The sequence below is a fragment of the Thamnophis sirtalis genome, unplaced genomic scaffold (genome assembly GCF_051295495.1).
Source record: "Thamnophis sirtalis isolate CommonGarterSnake01/CBP01778 unplaced genomic scaffold, rThaSir2_p1.2 scaffold_1, whole genome shotgun sequence".
In the NCBI taxonomy this organism is placed as follows: domain Eukaryota; kingdom Metazoa; phylum Chordata; class Lepidosauria; order Squamata; family Natricidae; genus Thamnophis; species Thamnophis sirtalis.
In genome coordinates, this window is record NW_028261381.1 from 51,354,558 (window position 1) to 51,378,802 (window position 24,245).

A 24,245-nucleotide genomic window follows, 5' to 3' on the forward strand; every position below is an offset into this window, starting at 1 on the left:
TGTATTGAATTAACATTAACTAAAAAGGTTTTTAAATTGGATTTTAAATAAATGTGCAATTAATAGTTAGTTTTGAATTTTACTGTTACTATCTTCCTTCCGCCGTGCAAACCGCCCAGTCATATGAACCCCAGGCCACGCCCATCAAGCCACGCCCACAGAACCGGTAGTAAAAAAATTGAATTCCACCACTGGATAGGGGGCACTGAGGATCAGTTTGTAGCACCAAGTGGGCGGTGGACTGAAAATGTTTGGGAACCACTGCTCTAAATAAACCAAAAGTTGAGATGTCTAATGACTGATTCACACAAAATGATTAACACATTTCGAACATAACTTTGGTAAGTGTCTTGAGATAGATATTTAGAAAGAAAGCAAATAACCCTAGGATATGCTTACAAAGACCTTATTGAAAAAATATTTCATTTTCTAAAGATTCCTTGAAATGTGGAAGACCGTATTCTAATGTTCATGGGACCTGGGAGTGATTTTATTACTGCAACCAGAACACACCCTTGAAATTTCAGTTATCATGTGGATTTTTGGTATTTAGCTCAAAACCTTAATCCCATTGTTATTTCTGAATTCTAAAGTATGTACCCCCGTTTGCAAGCAAGAACTCTCATTTTGCTTTATAGAATTGATTTTTCCAGAACATCTTTTCCAGACAGTTTAGTAAAGATTGTCTGATAGATTAACAAAAAAGGGATCAAGTTCTTTCCTCGCTACTTACATGATTTTCAAAAAATGTCTTCTTTCTGGTGTGAAAAGATCTTTTATCCAACTGCTACTAAAAGTTTGTTTTGGAGTCATTTGATTGTTGTGAGATGTCCAGAGCCCTACAATTTTGAACTTGTTATCCCCCCCCACACACATTTTTTCTTATGTCAGTATACAAGTGTGTAATTAAGATTTGTAGCTTGACAAATTTTTTATAATGTTCTCTCTTGGTCACTGTTAATTTTATAAATCAAAGATTACCTCCTGTTGAAAGACACAGCATCCATAGTATGGAAACTTCAGTGAAGGATGAAAAGTTGTTCTGAAGAAGCGATTTATGAAATTCATACATGGGGGGAAAAACTCTACAAAATGTTTAACGGTCATGGCAGTTACCAAGATTTGCATGGTGACCTGGAAGATGTTCCCTGTTTTTAGACTGGCCTTGAATTTAATCTGTTATACATGTTTCTTTAAAAAGTGTGATTAACATGTTGGATGAGTAAAACCAGGTATATCCAGCTTAAATAAAACTATCAGCTACAATATTCCTCTTCCTCCTCCCCCCCCCCTCCTCCTCCTCCTCCTTTTTCCCATTATCTATCCATTGCAGAATGAAGGCCTCTTCTGCATGTTTCCAATCAATATGGTCCTGAGCTTTCTTTTGCCAATTGGGGTTGCGATACTTGCTGGCACTTCCACATCCCAATAAATAATAAATTCTTGGATATGAACTTGTACTTGACAGGAAAAATGATTCACTGGCCGTAATTAACATCTTTTAATGCATATCAAGTTTTACACATATTAAAACACAACATTTAACAGTAAGATTGTGGCATTAAGATAGCTCTGATACAGGAAGTTTTATTTTTATAGTTTATTAGACAGTGGTTTTAAATAACTTCTCTTTATAAAATAATAGGCATTTTAGGCACAACATATGAGAACTCTATCCTGCTAAAGTTCAAAAAATAAGATGAAAGAGGTAGGGCTTTTTCCCAAATTTCAATGAGATAAAAGCAGGATGTACTTCTGACAGATTGTGCCGCATGTCAGTATATTACTTACAAAAGTAGAACCTTAAAATAAAAGTATCATTTTTTTTACAAAATTACAAAAAGTAAATTATTACAAATCCTAATTTAATATTTCTCCCTTCCTTTAACAATATCAGGCTTAATTAACCCTCCACCCCCCAAACCCAAAAAGAATTGGCATTTTAGTTTTTATATATTCACGCCACCAGACTTTGTTAAAGTAATTAACACAACTGTAAAAAACATTTCTCAGAAACAGAGTTAGAAATATTGCACACAGAAGAACATGCAGAATTCCAACAGGTGAGCTTATACATTTGTTTATAAAGTATTAAAATAAAATAAAAATGGCAGAAATAAGTGAAAAGGGATTGGAAAAGGATTGTTAAATATTAAATTAATAAAGCATTGGAACTAGCTTTAAATGTACAGTATTAGAATTCACCTAGGTATACATCAAACCATTTTGTAGGTAGCTAGTAAAAAAGGAAAAGAAAGGCCTAAAATTTTTGATCTTCCACCATACTCAAAGCTGTAAGCATTTATAAAAAGATGACGTTATTTATGAAAATCTTTCCATTATTTAGTGGATGGTAGATATGTCAGAACAAGCAGTGCACATTTAACTGAAAATAAAAATTAAACTTAAGATGTCAGATGGGTATCCAAAACTGTAGAAATTTAACACTCTCAAAGGTATTCTGCAACGCCAAGCCACCAAATGACACGAAGGACAGTTCTAGCTTTATTAAGACATGCTTGAGAATGTATTAGGAAGAAAAAGTATAATGTTTCCAATGTCATAAAAAGAACAAAATAAAATCTCCTTTCCAAGAAAGGAGGAGGCTCTTGATACCTCTTTATACTATTTCCTGCTTAATGGAGGGTAGATAAAAACCATATAAAATGGAACAGATTATGCAAAATGAAAATTAGTTAAGTGGTTGAACTAGTTGTAGCAGGTTATTTTTTTACTCAGAGTTTACACATCTGACCACGTTTTCAATTGAGATAACACAGATTTCTTCAAAACATTTCACAACACCAGGACAGCTGGTAATGAGCCAGATTTCTAATTTTCTCAATCAGGTTTTGAGGATCATGCCACCCTTTCCGTGTATCACAGGATTTGCTCATACTACAGGCTCAATGTGCTTTGTGTGTATTTGTGCCAAAATCTGCAAGATTGAGGGCACGGCATCAAGATACCCACCCTTCCCTTTTGTTTACAGACAAAAAGGGCAGGGCTGGGACTGTGATACAATGCCCACCAATCACAGAACCCACTCCCAGAAAACATGCCAACCAATCAAATTCATTGTACAGATGTAATAATGGGCATCATTTGTTCATAATATGAAGGCTGAATTGGGTGTTGGGTACAATGCATTTCTTACTAAGACTATTGAGCAGCTGAATACACGCACACCAGAAAACGATTTTCTGAAGAAAAAAACATGTTTTAAAATGTGTAGTGCAGGCAGTCCTTGTTTAGTGGCCACAATTGGGATCAGCAATTTGGTTATTAAGCAAAGTGGTAGCTAAGCAAAACCATAACTGTGCTTATGATCTTACACAGATCTTACGTTAAAGAACTACGAAGGCTGTAAATGCAAAGGTTGGTAGCAAATTTATTTTTTCATCACCCTTATCTGCAAACTGACTCTAAATGAGAAAGTCACCAAACAAGGACTCCTGTAGCACTCATCTTGGAATAAGCGTATTCTCTCACATATATAAAACAATTGTTCAAAGATAAATCTCTCCATCATTAGCATTCATAAATATTTTAAATCCTCAATTTTCACCTTTACATCTTTGTATGTACAGTGAAGTCACATGAATACAATTTTTATCCTGCATGTAAAAATACTTTGCTGCTTATTATTTTTGTCAATTTACAATGCAGGGATGGAAATCACTGGGCATTGACAGAAAACAGGTTTGTTTAGGTAAACAAAAACCTCTTTGCATCTACGCTACATATAATCTGTTACTATACATTCCTGAGACTTCTGTTACTTCAATAATAAATATACATGCCTGGAATTAAGTCCTTTTATTTATTCTGATATCAAACTAATCAATATCTCAGGTATTAAAGTAATCAAAAAAGAAGTGCCTCCTGGCTGATAATGCATGTAGTCAGAGAATCTAGATAGAATTAAACTGAGTCAATATTCTTATGTAATTCAAAAGAACTGCATTTTTTCTACTTATTTTATTCAGAAGAAATATAGCAGAGAATGAAATCTCACTTGTAAAAGTTTATATCTAGTAACTCTCTAACAAAGGTAGAGATGATATACAGTCCACTGAGGTACAGATAGTTCTCAACTTATGGCTGCAATTGACCCTGGACTTATGGCCCTAAGTCGTGGCAGGAGTCAAATAGTTCAAACAACTATGTCCAATTTTATGACTTTTTTAAATGGGGGTTGTTAACCCCCAGGAAGCAGAAATAAATGCTGGTTTCTGGAAGAATGCTGAAAATCAGGGTCACATGATCATAGGACACTACAAATGGCCATAAATGTATGCTAGTTACCAAGAACGCAAAATGTGATCATAAGATTGGGGGACAAATGGCAGCCAATAGAATTTCAAAACTAGGCTGTAAGTAATTCTGGAGAGGTTCATTCTAACTTCAAATGGTTGCTAAGTGACCAGCCATAAGTAGACTATTATCTGTACTTCCCTTTAGATGTTGTATGGAAATGAATGGCATTAGGCCAAGATCAGGGGACTAATTCTAACTTTTCTAATTGAATTTGCATGGGAAAAAAATCTATTTAATTAAATAGACTTTAATTAAATTTTTAATTAATTAAAACTATTTAATAGTTTATACAGTGATTCTTCTTCTACCCCTCACTATATATGAAATACGAGAATTTTTCACATTGCTGCTGGAAAATAAAATATGATGCCCATTATATATGTAACGATATCACAAACACCTAATTTCTGCCATGCCGGCAAATTAGAATGTAGTTCTCCAGGTCATTATCAAGGAAGATAATGAATAAATCAAAATTGCAACCATCAGAAATCTTTACAGACAATTTAGAGAAAGTGGTTAAGATATTACTTAATTTCAACTAATATGTATTTAGTTCCATTTTTAGTAAGACATACAAAGAAAATACTGGTATGAGAGATTTGTCTATAAACTGCTTTAGCATTCTTTATATTATGTCTTTTCACAATATGCATTTTTTGAATATGGGGCTGGCCAATTTGTTGAAAAGAAAGATATATGCACTATATAACAGATCAACAAGGATTATCACATTATCCTAGACAATGTTATGCTTCTGATGTATCAAATAGCAGTACAGTTTAACTTACAAGCATCATCAGAAAATGCCAAGCTGAATCCTAAGGGTGCATTGGTAGCTTCCCTTCACTGAATTGAAGATTCCTTTTTTTTATAATAGAGAACTGTGGACAAGGGTGCTAGAAATTCTTTTGCTGTGAATTGCACAACTTTTATACTTCAGACATCTTTTCCATTGTGTTTTGTAAGTCTAATTCTTATGTTCATTTTTAAATAGAATTCAAGATAAAAACGATAGAAGCTTTAGCACACTTTCCAAGTAAGATACTATATTAGCCAGAACAGATTGCATGATACCAGGGTCTCCTATGCAACAATTTTCTTTAAAAAAAGAAAAGAAATTCAAATACGAAAAACTGAGGAAGACTAAAAATGCTTAATTCTTCATCTACTTTTCTATCTGTTTTTTTAGAAGTCACGGAGGAAAAGAGCACAACGTAACAGAATGAAAGCATGGAAAATGTTTAGCATTCCTTCCCCTGTCTCTAGTGACTATTTTCTTTTCTTTCTTTCTTTTTTAAGTCCAAGAGTTCTCTGTGTAAGAGTAGCTTGCATGGAAGTTAGTATAAAATGCTTTATAGTTCTAATGTGTTTTTATATGTAGAAATCACACACATCTATGATGGCAAGCTTGCACAGATTCCAATAAAAATTATGTATTTTCCAAATCCTACTAATTTCATTAGGATACATTCAAGCTAAAATAATAAATTAGGTAGTAATAAAGTTCAATAAATACAATGGGATTTACCTCTCAGCAAACACCGTGAAGCAATGTGAATCAGTTCACACTAAGTAAAGTATTTTTAAATTCTTCACTATGACTAACTCATCCTTTCAAATACCCAGGTTGTCTCCTGGAACAAACTACAATAATTGTAATGACAAAAAAACCTTTATTCTAAAAAAGTACTTTTTCCTTTATTGATTAATATTAATGCTAATAAAATTGTCATGAATGCAGGTGGAATTCAACAGTACATGAAAAGGTACAGGTTACCTAATTAGTTATATATTGATTAATTATGTATGGATAAACTGATCCTAGAGTGATGCATCATAGCACAACTGAATGCAAATGTAATCCTACTTATGTTACAGCACAATCTTATGTGGATTTATACATAAATTGTACTGAGTCAGTAAGTTTTCAGCCTTAGTAATCCATATAATGCTAAAATTCTAATTGCTTTAATTTTAAACTGGGTAAAATGGTGCATATGAACTAAAGGAATGCCAGTTCCTTTGTTATTAAGCTGGAATTAAAAAAAACAAACATGAATCCAGAGAGACAAGTCTCCCTAGGCTTGGCCATCTTCACAGGAATTGAAATTTGGCAAATTGTACAAAACACTTTATGACATAAACATAACAATTTATGACATAATACAAAATGTCATAAAACATTTCCTGTGCTGATGTTGGCAGATAATTTTCTAGTGAAGAAAGAACATTAGAAGTTGTGTCACTGTTGAATCTGGTAAGGAAATATTTTTGAAAGGATGAGCTCATGGGTTGTTTAGTAACACAGACATTATGCAAGACTATGATATTTACGCACAAACGTGGAGTAATTTTACTCAGAATGCCATATTGCTGCTGATCTATGCAAATTATAGTATTGGGTTAGAACTAATACTGGATCAGACACTGGGAATTTGAGAATTCAGGGCTAACTTGTCAAACGATACAGGTTTTTTAAAAAAATTTTTTTACAGAATCATTTATAATTGTGCTTAAAGTTGCTCCATTTGTGGATGTTCTGAAATTAGACAGGACAGGCAGCCCTGGTTATTCAGTAACAATTACAGAAAAGCTAGTCCAAAACCTGTGGAACAGCGGCATAAAGCTATCACAAACTGTCAGCTACTGCTTAATAATGTGAAATATTTCAAGTTTGAATTTCCCTGACCTCGTGCAGAGAAATTCCTGACTGTGGTGCTAAAGTGTCTTTCCCTGAAGCTCCAGTAACAGAAATGGCAGAAAATGCTGATGAGAGAATATTTAATAAATGAGCTCTAATTTGATACGAGGGAGAAAACAGAACAGAAGCAAAATGAAACAACAAATGACAGAAAGATCATGTGTATAATAAAACATGGGCTATTTCTATCACAAATTTAATGTAATATGGCTTTACTAAAGACATAATCCTACTGGGGCTTTTTGGCATTGCTCTATTAGGCAAACTCTGCACAACCCCTTATTACTGTATAACAATGATGCAGCGATTTACTTATTGATTGATTTTATTTATCTATATTCCACCTTTGTTATTTTTACCAATAATTCAAGGCAGTCAACATATCCAACACTCCTTCCTCCTCCTATTTTCCCTACAATAACAACCCTGTGAAACAACTCGGGCTGAGAGAAAGTGACTGGTCCAAGATCACCCAGCTGGCATTGTAGGCTAAGGCGGGACTTGAACTTGCAGCTCTTGCTTTCCAGTGCCTTAACCTGCGTAGATCAAACTGGCTCTCTTTGTCTGAAAGGTTTTTAAGAAGATAAAGCTTATTTATTATCCGCAGTCTGTTTTTGCTCTTCTTGTTTCCCCGAAAATGTGGAGTTACACTATGAGCTACTAAGCATGGCTTTCTTTTTATCATTTATTATTATATTATAAAGCCATTTATCTTTCGCAAGTTTCCAAGATTCAGTACATACAACCAGCACAATTCATTCTTTAATGTGGCCCCCTGACAGCCTCCATGGTATCCCAGGGGACCAAGAGCCAGGTCATTAATGCATGCAATACTGCCTTCCTTCTAGCTAGCCAATCAGGTACTGTGGCCTCATTCTTATAAAAAGGCATCAAGTAACTCAACTAACGTTCCTGAAAGTTAATCTAAAGAAATAATTCACTTACATATAGGAAATATGACAAACAGAAAAGTGCTGTTTCTGACTCAGAATGACAACATGATAGCCATCCGGGGTTTGGGTGATGAAAAAAATCAAGATGATTGTTACAGTACAAGACATCCCTTTATATGTGTCACAATGAGCATAACACTGAGAAAAACAAGCTACCTTCAGTAATGTGTGACTTGTTTTAGATTTGATGTACCAGAAACTTTGGAAAATCAACTGAAGATGAAAGAGCATTGGAAACAAGTCAAATAAAAAATTGTCCCTCTTAAATACAGGCTGCAGGAGCAGTGAAAGCATTGTATTTTTCTAGCCTATGCTAAATTTCAGAAGCTCTGTATTCTGATATTTTGAATTTGCAATGCTTATGGCCACTTGTGACCACCAATAGATCTCTTTACTAAACAGTTATAAAAAAAACAAAAGCAGAGCCTTTACATTGTAAACAAGTTTGAGGAAAAGACTAATCTATAATAGAAAAACTGTAATTTTTGTTTCATTGTCTTTGAAAGATTTGGGGAAGAGGCCCTTCCTTCCTGATGGAAGGACACACGAGTCAAAAATAATTCTCAGACAATCATGTAAAAGTCTTCAATACCAAGCCATATTTATAAGACATTATCAGTTCTTAAGAACAGAAACAATTTTGTATATCATGACTATAATTCTCTATTTACTCACTTTAATGTCTATATTAGGCTACAAGGCTATAAGGCAATTTCATTTAAATAATTTCACATAATTCATAGCACCAATTGCCGAGAACCATTTAGTAAGAAGTCTCTCTCTCTTACTCCCTCCCCCCCTGTGTATGTATGTGCCTGTCTGTCTGTCTTTTGGAGAGGAAAATAAAATAATGGTATCTTCAGATTAAATAAGCAAAAATAGCTTCAAATAAAAAACTAGGGAGATGTTAAAGCTTTTATCTTGTATTTAACTAAATTCCCTCTTATAGAAGATGATTCACAGTGAAAGAGCAACAATTTGTTCAGCCCTAGCAACTAAGTTGAAAATCTTATCATGGAAGCACTAGTTATGAACATGCCACAATGAAAAAATAGCATGTTATTACAAAGCAAGACAAATGTGGGATTATCAGAATTCTCATTAAAACACCAAACAGTTAAAAAAGAAAAAGAGTTAAAAAGAAGCTTTTATCCATAAAAATTTCATCATTAGTTCCTAACTGTGATGATATTGCTATTATACTTTTGTTGTAAGTAGGTTCAGTTGGCACACATCTTTGCAGTCAAGCAGCTTATTAAATAAAATATCACAGTTCATATTTTCTTCTAGCACACATTCTTCTGAATAGGTATTTTCTTTAAAAATATTCTAATTCCATTCAAATACAAGACTCATCATAATAATTTAAATGATAAAATATCATATTAGGAATTAAAAATAACCCTTTTTGTTTGTAAATTCAACCAAAAAATCCCGGTGAATTTTTGAATGTATACTGTAACCTTTAGTCTATGTGTTTTCCAAGAAAACAGGTCAAACCCAGTACTATTTTCCATCCTCTTCAACTTCCTTGCTTTAGGTTTTCAAACGGAGACAATCACATCCAGATAAAGTCTGTCATAGGATTCCCTGAAGCATAAGATGAGTAGAAGGCTTAGTAAGCAGGAACCTGGGAGGCACCAGTTAAACCAAGAAAATTCTATAGGAGAAAAAAAATAGTTCAGTTATTTGTGTAACACTGTATTTCACTTTAATAAAGCAGTAATTCGAAAAACAGGCTCACAATCTAGACTCCACAATACTTTTGGAGGGGGGGATGCTTTTAGCCTCAAAGCTATCTTCAAGTGAAAATCAACCGTCTCAAAATGAGTACTTTTATCAAAAGCAACCGGTCTCATCAACAACAGATATTGAGAGAAATCATGATATTAATGACTTCTGAAAGTAGGATTGGGAGAGGTTTTTCTATTAGGTATCATATTTGAAACACAAAAATGTCTCTGAAAAAAAAAAGGGCAAATCAGAACCCAAATTTTAAAACAATTCTATAATTGAGCTAAGGGCACTGCAACAATGAAAAGTGAAGAAACATCCATTTCTCTAGTTCTCTCTATACATCTACAGATCTAAAAACCCTTCAAATATTATTGCTTAGGTCAATCCCGTATCCACAGGCTAAATATAAAACACAGTGTATTTTCTTTAAAATCTCTATGTTAAAGAGGAAATATGCAATAAACCATTCCTACCAAAGACAATTATATCTCTTAATGAATGGCTAATAACTGTATTATTGCTTTTATTTAAAAAAAACACATTCAGGGAGCATTATAGCAATAAAACTAAAGATAAAAAAGAAAGCATAGCCATAAACTTTAATACAATTAAAGTCAAAATCAAACTTTATATCAGGATCATTAAGTTTGGAATGCAGTAGCCGAGAACTATGGAGCTGATGAAAAGCTCCCATTGGCATCTCCCAGCAGTTTTACACAGAGTTTAACAATCCTGACAACAAGAGAGAATATCTGACTGGAAGTTCCAAAACCATTGCAAGAATCGGCCTCCAACAGCCATCCCAGCAGATGCTCACAGGGAAATATCATGGCTGAAAGTACTTACATTTGCTGAGCATCTGCTATGCTCTTAAACATACATCCAAATAAATTATCTGATTTTTTTTGCATCACATTACCATGAGACACAATTAAGTACACACATCTCTAAACTACATCAAATAATAATTGCCACAGCTAAGACAGCACAGAGGACGTTAATGAGGATATTTTCTAAACTCTCTTTACACTTTTAAAGCTACAAAAGAATGATTGACTTTCCTGCTCTTAGTTGAGCCAACAAATGATTTGAATGCAAGACAGCCATCTTTATTCTCATTCCTACGACAAACTAATGAGAATTAGTAGCTCCTATCCTCCTCGGATTCATAAAAACTTTTTAACACTTATTATTAAGAACTTGCTAAGGGGAAATTTTGTATTTGGAATTTAAATGAAGTAATTTGATAAGAATACACACAAAACATGAACATATGTTGGTCTTTCTTTATCAAACTGTTTTGCATATGTGTGTACACACACACGCACACACACACATATTTATATATAGCTTTGAAGCACTTATTGCTACATTGGGAAATTGATTAAAGAATTTACAGGAAGGAAATAATTACATTGTTTCTTCCCTCCAAAGGGAATTAGATTGTTGAAACAAGAGACTAGATTAGTTTTATCACAGATTTTGATTGCCAGTTACAAATGTGATTTATAGCAATAATATTGCACTGATCTTTGTTAAAAATGTGTACATTTAATAATAATCTCCACAGTGTTTATTTTAAAGACAGCCACTATTCCAAATAGAAAGAAATGCTTCCACAAAGATGTCATTCTCTGATTGACAGACAGTTAGACAAACACTTAGATGGCCCAGTTTCAATATCATTAGCATTAGTAGAGGAGGTGTATGCAGTCTACCTTGTTGAATGACTCTCCGAATGAAATATATCACATTGGTAAATTTATATGAGCAAGCATTCAAAACACTTCTTACCTCTATGGTAGAAACTAAAGAAAAACAAAAGAACTCCCATGAACATGTTATTTAGGAAGGTGACCACGCCACAGGTAATCCCTTCAGGAACAGGATAGACCGTTTCCACAAAAAGTTCAAAGAAGATAGGGACGCTGCTGTTCAAGAAGACACCCAGCAAAATGCAGGAAGTATAAAGTGTGGCTGTAATGAAAGGACACATGTTCAGTGATTTTGCACCACGACTCTGCTACTGTACAGTTTTGTAATAATAATAAACTGATATGAACCTTTTTGATCAGATTTTTATAACTTTAAACATGAGACACACATGGAGCTTTCACATAATGATTTTTACTGGATTAAGAAAATAGAAGACTAATTTGCTAATCATAATTGTAGATATATGCAGATTTCCTGCTAGCAACAGAAATACAATAATTAGTATATTTGAGCCAGTATGCCACAAATGCAATCTAAGTCTAGTTTTACACAGGTGTGTATTCTATGCAAGCCAGGAACTCTAATCTTGAAATTACTTCACTAGCCAACATACAACTGTCCATATCCCACCATGCTTAAATTACTTATTGACATTATGAGAAAAGGGTTGGAATCAAGAATAGGTGCTACGTGAATACAGATTAACAACGAATAAGTGTGACCAGTGCATGAAACAAATAGAAGTGGTTTGGTCATACAAATTTAGAGGAAGGGTAAGACCAAGAAAGTCATGGCTTGATGAAGTTACGAGCCTGTCAAAAAGAGAAACAAAACCTTAAAGGTTAAAAGGCAATACATGAGGCAATATATCAATATGGGAGAAGCAAAGGTGATTTAGAAAAAGTTACAGAAAGCTGTATTGTAGGATGCAAACCAGATTTAGCTATATTTTCTTTGTGTGCTTCTTATATGGTATCATTAATGTTGTTTTCTCACAACTTATTAACGTCACCAGGCTATACACAGTGTGGCTTATGAAAAAAAGAAAAGAGCTTGAGTCATACAGTAAATACGTCTGTGGTTTTGTTTGTTTGTGTGTGTGTGTGTGTGTGTGCGCGCGCGCGCTATATTACTTGAGTATGTATAAATTTGATCCAAATACATTTGATCCAAATACATGCAATGGTATATTGTACAATCATAGCTTCCTAAAGGACAGAAGGCATGTTACTTTGTTCACATAACATATAACTGAGTAGTCCAGCTGTACAGAAAAAAAGTCCTGGAATTTCTGAATCTATCATCTGTAATTGAGCAGAAGATTAAGACATAATTTTTATTTCTCCTTGTAATGGGCAGATGTCACCCTCTCGTTTGTATATGCTTACTTAATGAGCAGAGAACTTACTGTGGACTAACAAGTGGACCCTATTGAAAATATCTGTAGGCTCTTGTATAAATCATCTATGTATATACTTGTGTACATATTCTCAGAATTATTCTGACATCCTTTAGAACTCAATTATTGCAAATACAGTACATTATAACAATAAATGAGCTGTTACACAGACAGACCTGCAAATGTTTTTGATCTCTTGAGTAAATATGTCTGACAGGTATTGGCTAGCTTAAGCTTCTTTTTCAGAACAGTACAAAACTACCCAAATATCATTGAATAAAAATAATGTCCCAATTTAGTAATAGAATTCATTCTCAGGTTTCTAAACCTCAAGAGGCCTCATTTTCCATTGAGTGAACATTCTAGTAGTGTTTAATTGGAAGAGCCCAATTTAATATTTTTCAACACATTCTTCTTGTACCAGAATAATATGTAAATAGCAGAACACACTCTCAATGAGTTTTCTGCTTTTCCCATTTCTACTGCAGCAATGACCGATCCCTGCTCCGGAGCTTGTCGGGTGTGAGTCCCTGCTGGTGAAGCTGGACCTCAAGGGTCAAGTGGGTCTGCTGCTAACGTACCTGCCTCCCAACAGCGTTGCAGCAGCCCTCCCCTCGCTCCTCGAGTCAGTAGCCGAGCTGGCAATTGAGTTCCCCAGGCTTATGGTTCTGGGGGACTTCAATTTGCCATCGCTCGGGGAACACTCTGATGGAGCGCAGGAGTTCATGGCTTCCATGACAGCCATGGGCTTGACCCAGGTAATTCGGGGCCCAACCCACTCAACGGGTCACACGCTCGATCTCGTATTCCTCTCGGAGCAGTGGACTTGTGATCTTGGTCTGAGGGGTAGTGAGATCATACCCCTGTCGTGGTCAGACCACTGCCTACTGAGGCTAGACTTCCGGAGGCCAAACCCCCACTGTAGGGAGGAGGAACCGACCAGGTGGTTCCACCCCAGGTGTCTCATGGACCCCTTAAGGTTCCAGACAGAGCTTGGGGTTATTCCTGATACTCTCGCCCACAGTTCGGCGGAGACTCTGGTTGCTGCCTCGCACTCGGCGGCATCGGAGTCCCTTGACCGAATTGCGCCACTACGGCCCCTCCGGGTCAGCGGATCCCGGAGACCTCCTTGGTTCACCGAGGAGCTCCGGGAGAAGAAGCGCCGGAGGAGACGCCTAGAGCACCTATAGAGGTCCGATAAGTCCGATTCGAACCGAGCACTCCTGACAACATGCACCAAGGAATATATCAGGGCATTAAGGACAGCTAAAAGATCACATATTGCCACTTTGGTTGCATCCGCCGAGTCACGCCCAGCCGCCCTGTTTAGGATAACCCGCTCCCTCCTAAATAGGAGGGACGTGGGCGAACCCCTACAGGGTAAGGCTGAGGAATATGTCCAATTCTTGGCGGACAAAATTGCTCGGTTTCGGTCGGACTTGGACTCCATCTCTGCAGATCCAGCCGAGACACAGGGGGAGAGCTTGGCAGACCATCTCTGGGTTGAGTTTCAGGACGTTGCCTCTGGGGATGTGGACAAGGCCATACGAGCTGTGAGTGCCTCCACCTGTATACTGGACCCGTGTCCTTCCTGGCTGGTTGCCAACAGCAGTGAGGTGACACGAGGCTGGATCCAGGCGGTTGTAACCACCTCCCTTTGGGAGGGGCACTTCCCCGCCGCACTTAAAGCGGCGGTGGTGAGACCCCTCCTGAAGAAACCATCTTTGGATCCAGCCGTTCTTAACAACTACCGTCCAGTCTCCAACCTCCCCTTTCTTGGGAAGGTTGTTGAGAAGGTGGTGGCCTTCCAGCTCCAACGGACCTTGGAGGAAGCAAGTTATCTTGACCCCTTCCAGTCCGGCTTCAGACCTGGTTACAGCACAGAAACCGCTTTGGTCACATTGACCGATGATCTCTGGAGAGCCAGGGATGGAGGCCACGCGTCCATCCTGGCTCTCCTTGACCTCTCAGCGGCTTTCGATACCATCGACCATGGATCCTTCTGCGACGACTGCGGGAGGTGGGAGTGGGAGGCACTGTTCTGCGGTGGTTCTCCTCCTACCTCTCGGACAGGTCGCAGTCAGTGTTGGTTGGGGGGCAGAGATCGTCCCTGAGGCCCCTAACTTGTGGGGTGCCGCAGGGTTCGGTCTTATCCCCCCTACTATTCAACATATACATGAAACCGCTGGGTGAGATCATTCGGAGGCACGGGATAAAATACCATCAATACGCGGACGATACGCAGCTGTATCTGTCCGCCCCGTGCCAACTCAATGAAGCGGTGGACGTGATGAACCAGGGTCTTGAGGCCGTTAAGGACTGGATGAGAGCTAACAAACTGGTACTCAACCCAGACAAGACCGAATGGCTGTTGTGTTTCCCTCCCAATAATTTGGCCAGTGTTCCATCGCTCAGGCTGGGGGGTCAAATTCTACACCCCTCAGATAGGGTTCGCAACTTGGGAGTCCTCCTGGACCCACAGCTGACTTTTGACCACCATCTGTCGGCTGTGACCAGGGGGGCATTTGCCCAGGTTCGCCTGGTACGCCAGTTGCGACCCTACCTGAACCGGGAGGCTCTCACAACAGTCACTCGAGCCCTTGTGATCTCCAGGCTGGAATACTGCAATGTGCTCTACATGGGGCTGCCCTTGAAGAGCATCCGGCGACTTCAGCTAGTCCAGAATGCGGCCGCGCGAGTGATAGTGGGCGCACCGCGGTACGCCCACATAACACCCATCCTCCGCGAGCTGCGCTGGCTACCTGTTGATCTCCGGGTGCGCTTCAAGGTGCTACTTACCACCTATAAAGCCCTTCATGGTAATGGATCTGAGTACTTGAGAGACCGCCTTCTGCCGATTACCTCCCTTCGTCCCATCAGATCGCACAGAGTGGGCCTCCTCCGAGTTCCATCCGCCAGCCAGTGCCGACTGGCGACTACGCGGAGGAGAGCCTTCTCAGTAGCAGCTCCGACCCTTTGGAACAATCTCCCCGTAGAGATTCGCACCCTCACCACAGTCCAGAGCTTCCGCACAGCCCTTAAGATCTGGCTATCCCGTCAGGCCTGGGGATAAGATCTTCATACACCCCACCCGAATGTTGAATGAATGTTGTGTTTTATTGCTATTATTATTTGTACTCACATATTATTTTACGTTTTGTCTTGCACTCCCTTCCCATGAGCTGTAAGCCGCCCTGAGTCCCCTCAGGGAAAAGGGCGGCCTATAAGTGACAATAAAATATATAAAAATATAAATATATAATGGCTCTGGTGAGATAAAGCTAGATCATCCAAAAGAAAACAAAGCCAAGGAATTCCACAAATGTGGTCTCATATGGAGCAAAATAAATTTCTTGATGGTCCAAAATAAAAATATTAGCTCCTGGGCTTTATAAGTTCTTAAGAAGAATAATTATTATTTTCCTCATCCTACTAATGGTATTGGATGGATATAAACAATAATGGTATCCTATTCCAAACACCATGTGTCTGCTTTACACTTAACTAATGTGCAGGCTTATTTGCATACAGAAAAGGTTTTACTATCTAAAGAATTAGATCTGAGAGTCTGGACTGTAAATCCTTACACTGAAGCTATTATAAAAAGGGTAGCTTATTTCTTAAATGTAAACATCTACATTTATTTAAATCCAAATAAGCAAACTAACAGAATTTACCATTCTACAATCAATCATTTATCATTTTCATGCTTTAAACACTAAAGATAAGAATTGGTTATAGTTTGGGCATTATGGTCAAACTAAATTTTAATTACTGAGTGCCTAGTTCCTAGGATTCACTAACAAGAATACTTAAAGTTTGTGTAGATATTCTCAGAATATGTATCTGGTTTGATAGAAAGGATGGGGGATTCTTCAGATTTTTCTAGCATACAATCCCAAACAAACTAAAAAAAAGTGATCAAGAATGCAGAATGTTATTTGAAAGTGCTCAAGTCAACTGTAAATTATGCTATGCTTATACTAGTTCCCTTCCCATAAATATTGCCACGTATAAAATGACCGTTAGGTTACATAGAATACAGTGCCGAGACTGGGAGTGAACTTGGCCATTAACAACAACATTTCATTACTCTGCCGTTTTTTTTTAGTTGTGTCCTTTCATTGCTAGAAATAAAATTTCTTGTGTTGCTGGATGACACATTTGCTTGAAGAGTCGAAGAGGGAAAAAAAAAGCTTTCTGATAAATCTGGCCTTCAAAGACAATATACATGTTCCACTTGGGAAAAAAACCCAGATTAAATCCAAAAGCTCTTTTGGGATAGGGGAAGGCTAGACTGCAAAGTTACAATGATGTCTCTATCATGGCAAATATAAACCAGAAAACAAAGGTTTGACATCTCATTTTTGCTGTGGAAACTTTGTGTCTAGCCTTGTGCTAACGAATTAGACAGTTAAGGCAGAAGGCTCTTAATAATTGAAGGCTAGTGTCAAGTCCCCGCATATCTTAAATTGTTGATCTGAACACCATTTACTTTGAGATAATATCTTTACCCTCATGAAATCTTAAGCAAAAGCTGAATAATAATGAATAATATTGTCTCTTTGAGAGTGGAACACAGATTCCCTATTCACTGATATGATTTATGAATGACAGAGATTAGAAGCATAGGAGATAAGGCACAGCAATTTTTCTTCTTAACACGTGCTTTTTTTTTCCCCCCAGGAAGAAAACATTAAAAAAAAAAACATGACATGCTGAGAAAAAAAATCTGGAAAACAAATTGCATGGACTTTGAATGGAACAAAATAAGCTAGCTTTTATACGCATTGTGGCTTTATGTTATCCTTTTGTCTTCTGTAACGAAGCCCAAGAATTTTTAAATGAGAAATCATTAGGAGAGCTAATAGGTTTTTCGGTAATCAATTTATGGAAGCAGTCTATTAAGAGCAATGATAACAACCTATTAGTTCTAACATTTATTTCAATACTGTTCCTTGAAGTATCTGGTATTATAGGGGAAATAAATTGAATACACTGTTATAGACATACGGAGGTGATTTAAGAAAGCCACAATTTCTCACCTTTAACCTTTATTTCATTAGTGCCTGCGGCAGGGACTTCTGTGTTCTATATTGTATTGCACCCTCCTCCAAATATGTTGTACTGCAACTGCCATCATCCCCATGCAACACAAGCAATGGTACCAGAATGGGGAAAGCTATAAGGTTGTGAATTTTGGTATCTATGAACTTTGAAAATGTTTACTGAAAAGCAGAGCCCAAACTTCAAAACAAACACTGCAACTAGGTCAGTTCTATCTCGTGCATTCTTCTTTTTCTTAAGGACTAGGAAGGCCTCAGCCCTGCTCTACCAGGGCGAATGATTCAGAAACATTCAACGTAACAACAATATAGTTTGCTTATTTATGAAGTTCATATAGCTGCACATCTCACAAAAAGTGACTCCGTGTGTGTGTGTGTGTGTATATCATACAATAGTGGAGTAAAACAATCAATCAATCAATCAGATTGCAAGATGATCAAACTAGTAAGTCCTAGAGGAGATCGACCTTGACTGCTCTTTATGCCTAATGCCTAATGCTGGGAATGATTGAAGGCAAAAGAAGGGGATGACAGAGAATGAGGTGACTGGATGGAGTCACCGAAGCAGTAGGCATGAGCTTAAGTAGATTTTGCAACTAACAACTAACAAATAAACATACACACACACACACACACACACACACACACACACACACACACACACTAATTATTAAAAATCTAAAAATCGTTAAATTATAATGACTGGAAGGCATAGGAAACAGTGAATATTAGCCACAATGCTGGAGCCATTTTAGAATGTCACTGGTTCCCTGGGATCCCATGATGACATAGCCAGGCCTTGAGGGACTTCCCTGGAAAGTAGTTATTTACGTAAGGACCAATTTCAAGGTTCAAGGTTCAAGGTTCCTTTTATTTATATGCCGCCCTATTCCCAGCGGGACTCAGGGCGGCGCACAAACCCAAGGGAGGGGAAGGGAAACACAAAGAACTACAACAAAAAATACAAGGGAATTTAAAACAACCAACAGCCACACAATTCGAGAGGGGAAGGGAACTCATCGACCCCAGGCCTGCCAACACAGCCAGGTTTTAACGGCTTTTCGGAAGGCCTGGAGAGAGGTGAGGGTCCGAATCTCTGCGGGGAGCTCGTTCCAAAGGGCTGGAGCCACCAATTTGGGGGAAAATGTAAGTTTACTCAGTTCAAGTAATGGTAAATTACTTGGGGATGCAAACAGAACTAAACATACATCCTTCTCACACATTCAAAAAGGCCAGACATGCCAGATTGAGGACAGGATATCACAGCAACTTGCAGAAATGGGAACTTCAGCTCCCAGAACTAGCAATTGCTACGCTATGTGGTGAAGTTGGAAGTTGGTGGTTACATTCGGAACTTGACTTGTTCCTTATTCAAGCTCTTGACAAACGTTATTCTGGAGCCAGCAGGCCAATAGGAAAGTTCAAGTTACAAAATTTTGCCTTCTTAGAACTCAGTACTATTTTAGCTTTGCTATATCAGTAATAGCCAAGAGATGATTCATGAGTTACTTTTCTGAAGTCTGATTGCTGCTTGAAATTGCTGTGTGTATTAGCCTTCTGCCTATGGCCAGCTGGCTGCCACCTGGTACAGAATTTATTACTACTTTTTATAATGGGATGAGGGAAAGAAGGAGGAGGCTGAACTGAAGAAAAAGATTTGCCTCCATAACAATTGAATCCATGAGCTTAAGGGAAGCAGGATATCCTTCATAATTCTCAACAGAACTGAGAAAACGAAAATGATTCTATAGTCATTGTAAATTGAAATGACAGACATTAGGAATTCATAATGAGGCACAATCCATTCAAAAGTTTTTCTAGTTATCAGTAGTCATAAATATATTTTGGGATTCAAAGAAGTTTTCCCCCTAATATATCTAAATAAGGACAGCAAGTACTTAAATATATCAAGTTAAAACAAATGAAATGTAAAATACCCATAGCATCTGCTTTTATTTAGTAATTTTATTACTTCCTCATCTTTATGTACATGAATGAATAGTTTATGCTAGAATGGTGAGCAAAACTAAGAACAATTTCTGTCAATATTTATTAACAAAGAAAGCCTTCTTCCTCTTTTGATAAATCCCAATGATTGCTTTAAAAGAAAGGACACTCGTTCAGGCAACATTACAGAATACAAAATACTAGAGGTAGAAGGGACTTTGAAGGTCATCTAGTCCAACTCCCTGCCCAAGCACCATTCTGACTCTAAATGAGGTTTATTTGCTCCAAAATATACTACTAAAATTCTCATTGCCATGACTTTTAATTGGGTGAAACAGTGCATCGTAGGGGAACAATTTGAATCAAGGCTAAAACATATGAAGAATGGTTTCAAGAACTGGGCATGGCTAGTCTAGTGAAAAGGAGCAGGGGTGACATGATAGCAGTATTCCAATACTGGAGGAGCTGTCACTGAGAAGAGGGGGAGAACCTATATTCCAAAGCACCCAAAGGCCAGACAAAAATGGATGGAAACTGATCAAGGAGAGATTTAACCTAGAAATAAGGTGAAATTTTCTGACAGTAAGAGCAATCAACCAATGGAACAAGCTTGCCTTCAGAAGGTGTGGGTGCCTCATCACTGAAGGCTTTCAAGAAGCGAGTGGACAGCCATCTGTCAGAAATTGTATAGGGTCTTCTGCTTGAGCAGTGGATTGGACTAGAGGACCTACAAGATCCCTTGCAAAACTGTTGTTCTAAGGCACCTCAAGTTGGCTAATGCACATGTGAGTCTGGGACCCATATTCCAGAGGAAATGAAATTTGGAAAAGTTATGGCTGCTCCAGGCTAGTTGGGCCACTGCTGCAGCCACATGATTTTCATTTTGAACATTCTGTGACAGTTTCCCAGTCAATCTCACAATTCTCTGTTCCCTTTCCCCACCCAGGAGCAGGGAATTGACTCATCATTAGCTCTTAAAGAAGCAACAACTTTAAGGTAATGAAGAAAGGCCTGGATAATTTATTTGTTTTATATGCACCTTCTTTGGCATGCACATTTTCAGGAACTCAAGCAACAGACATATTACTCTATCTGCCTATGTTTTTTCACAATAACCAGTCAGGGTTGTGGCTGAAGATGGGAATAGAAACGGGATATCTCTAGTGTCAGTCAAATACATTAGCTATTACACCTTATTTTTTGCCTAACTTGTTTCATCTTTTCAGCTTCCTATTCTGAAATTGAGTGTAGATCGGCGGCCCCTTTTTTGGCTGTTGGAAGTCAAGTAAACTGTTCCTGTCCTAGCTGTCAGAAGGACATATGGTCCTATTTGAAACTGACTTTGACAGCTTCCTATAACTCAATGGAGAAGCTAGTAGGTATTCTGAGGAGAAAACAGCAACACCCAACATTGTGGTAAAATAAGTAAATAAGTAAAAATAAGACAAAATATTGTCTGCATAATCATCCCAATCATTGAAAGAGAAGGGAGTTTGATGTTATTATTGGGCTCTGGTAAGGAAGAGGAGAAGAGGAGAGAGGAAGAGAAAAGGGAAGAACACTAATTACTGCAAGAATTCCTCAACATGATGATACCATCTTCAATAACAAGACCTCAATAGAGAAAGATCAAGGCAAAATGCCTGATTTGTAAGATGTAATATTTCTGGTGATGTTGGTATCATGGTCAAAGTCTGCCTTCACTGTTGTGCATCCCTATTCCCTGGAAAAACTACCAAGAGTTTTTCAAGCCGAGGTGGCGCAGTGGTTAGAGTGCAGTACTGCAGGCTACTTCAGCTGACTGCTAGCTCCAGTTCAGCAGTTCAAATTTCACCAGGGCTCAAGGTTGACTCGGCCTTCCATCCTTCCGAGGTGGGTAAAATGAGGACCTAGATTGTTGGGGAAACATATCGCTCGCGCGGCTGCTGACTCTGTAAATTGCTTACAGAGGGCTATAAAAGCACTATGAAGTGATATATAAGTCTAAGTGCTATTGCTATTGCTAAATTCTGTATGAAGGGAAAGGTCAGGGTAGGCAAATTGCAACCTCTACCTAATGAACGCCTCAATTTATATAGTAACGATGAACTTATTGCAAATGAGTTCAGGAAGAACAACAGACAATACAGGTGGCCCTCAACTTACAACAGTTTGTTTAAAGACCATTCAAAGTTACAACAGCACTGAAAAAAAGTGACTTATGACCATTTTTCAGACTTAGGACTACTGCAGCATCTCCATGGCCACATGATCAAAATTCAGATGCTTGGAAACTGACTCATATTTATGGTGGTTGCGGTGTCCCAGATCATGTGATCACCCTTTGTGATCCTCTAACAAGCGGTCAGTGGGGAAGCCAGATTTACTTAGCAATTGATTTACTAACTTAACAACTGCAGCAATTCACTTAACAATTGTAGCAAGAAAAGTCATAAAATGGGACAAAACTCACAACTGTCTCACTTAGCAACAGAAATTTTGGCCTCAACAGTGGTCATGAATTAAAGACTACCTGTACAACTGTCTTTTTCAAATGAAATCCTTTGATGCTGTAGAAATCCTTCCAAGGAGGAACAGATGGAATCCTTCTATGATTATTCAAAAGCAAATCCATCATCACATCAGACATTTAATGCTAAACTTCAACCAGCAAATCCAATTCATTCAAATTTACTTCATGGATACTCAAGACAGCATAGAATTGAGAATGGGTATGCATCACAATGAAGGGATTCAACTGATATTATTGATTTATTTGAGAAACTACTACAACAATGAAACCTGTACATTATGTCCCTTCAACTTGCAAAAGAACAAGTTGAAAACATGCCAGAAACTTCCATCGCCATTAATCCTGACTGAAGACCAACATTTGAACATGAGAGAAAATTGAACGCGTGAATGGAGTAAGTTGCTATCATTATAACACTGAAACTGAACCAACATCATAGCACATTATGCAGAAAGAATGAGGAGACGGTTTGCAAATAATTTCAAAGTCCATCGCCCCTACAACAGCTTTCAATGCATACTTTTCTTTCTTCGGACTGGCATCATCAGCTCCAAATGATGAACAACAAGAAAGTAATGGAAATGCATTAGTGTGTCTATCGAATAATGAACCATGGGAATGAGTTTAATAACCTTCTAAGAGAGGGATGTCTATTCCAGCAATATGTGGTTGATAGGACTGCTAAATGCAAAAGGCTGAGTTATACAATACCAATTTGCCTATGGTCATTCTGTTTCTCTATTAGGATAAGGAAGTATCTCTGAAAGGATAACTGAGTAGGCATGGGTTGCTGATATGATATAAGATTAGCTACATAAAGTTGTTGTGTTCTAATGCTCCACCTGGCTAGAAACCTGAGTAAAACAAAGAAGCATCTCTCTTAAATGATTGTCTTCAGCTCAATTCTATGATTAGGAAGTTACACTAATTGGGCTGTTTTGAAAGGCTAATATTGAGCATATAACAGAAAGGTAGAGTGAGGGACTCAGAAGAGGTGGTAGTAGAGAAGGAAGCATGTGGACGTAGAGAGGCCAGATAGATAGTTCAGATGGGTGTGGTTCATTCCTAGTATTGTCTTGATAAAAAGGTCTTTATACTTTACTGAGAACTTAGAAGAAGGAAAAGAGGAAAGAAAACTCACTGCAGAAGCAGGATCAAATTAGGCAAATATTTTCATAATTAAAGGAAAAACAGCAAGAATTCTAAAAGCTAGATTGTGGTCGTAGAAATGCTCTTAGTTTGATCAATCATGGAGAAGTGGCAGACTTGACTAGAGCTGTGATTTTCAGTTTTATTATTAACATCTTTTCGAAAATTCCTCATGTTTCTTAGAAGAAAGCAGAACATTTAATTTGAGAAATATGACCCTATATAATATATATCATTAACTTAGTGGTGTGCTTATAACAATACCTAAAATAGTTCCATGCAATATGGCAAAAGTAAAATATGCTATAAAAACAAGGAATTTCACAGGAATATTGGAGTAGGGAGATCAACTTTGTAAAAGTATATTTTATCTACATTAGGAAGTTTTGCTTTATTTAAACATTGTGGGATACCTTAGCAGGTACTACTAGCACTTAGATAATTTTGAGTAAGTAGGGTAGACCTGTTTAATATTTGGATGGGCTCCAAATTATGGACTTATTCAATAGACTAGTTTTTTTTTTAAAAAAATGTGGATGAAGAGAATGACAAAACATTTGGAATACTGTCTGAAAAACCTAAATGGATGTTGAATGTTGAATATTTATTTTATTTATATGCCGCCCTTTTCCCCCGAAGGGGACTCAGGGCGGCTCACAACTCAAACCAGGGAAGGGGGATACAAACAAAAAATTAAAACGACACAAAACAATACATAATTTAAACACACAACAGTCATACC

At 37.6% G+C, this 24,245-nt stretch overlaps 1 protein-coding gene across 1 annotated transcript in view; it reads right to left on the reverse strand.

Moving 5' to 3' along the window:
• Positions 1–1,486: 1,486 nt before the first annotated feature.
• The window catches only part of SLC49A4 (solute carrier family 49 member 4), a 109,625-nt gene continuing 86,866 nt past the window's right edge, over positions 1,487–24,245 (reverse strand). The window contains exons 8-9 of the mRNA XM_014063328.2: positions 11,509–11,691; positions 1,487–9,637 (exon numbers count right to left, since the gene is read on the reverse strand). Of these exons, the coding sequence (XP_013918803.2) occupies positions 9,522–9,637; positions 11,509–11,691 (299 nt within the window). The 3' untranslated portion in view covers positions 1,487–9,521. The remainder of the gene's footprint in view (positions 9,638–11,508; positions 11,692–24,245) is intronic.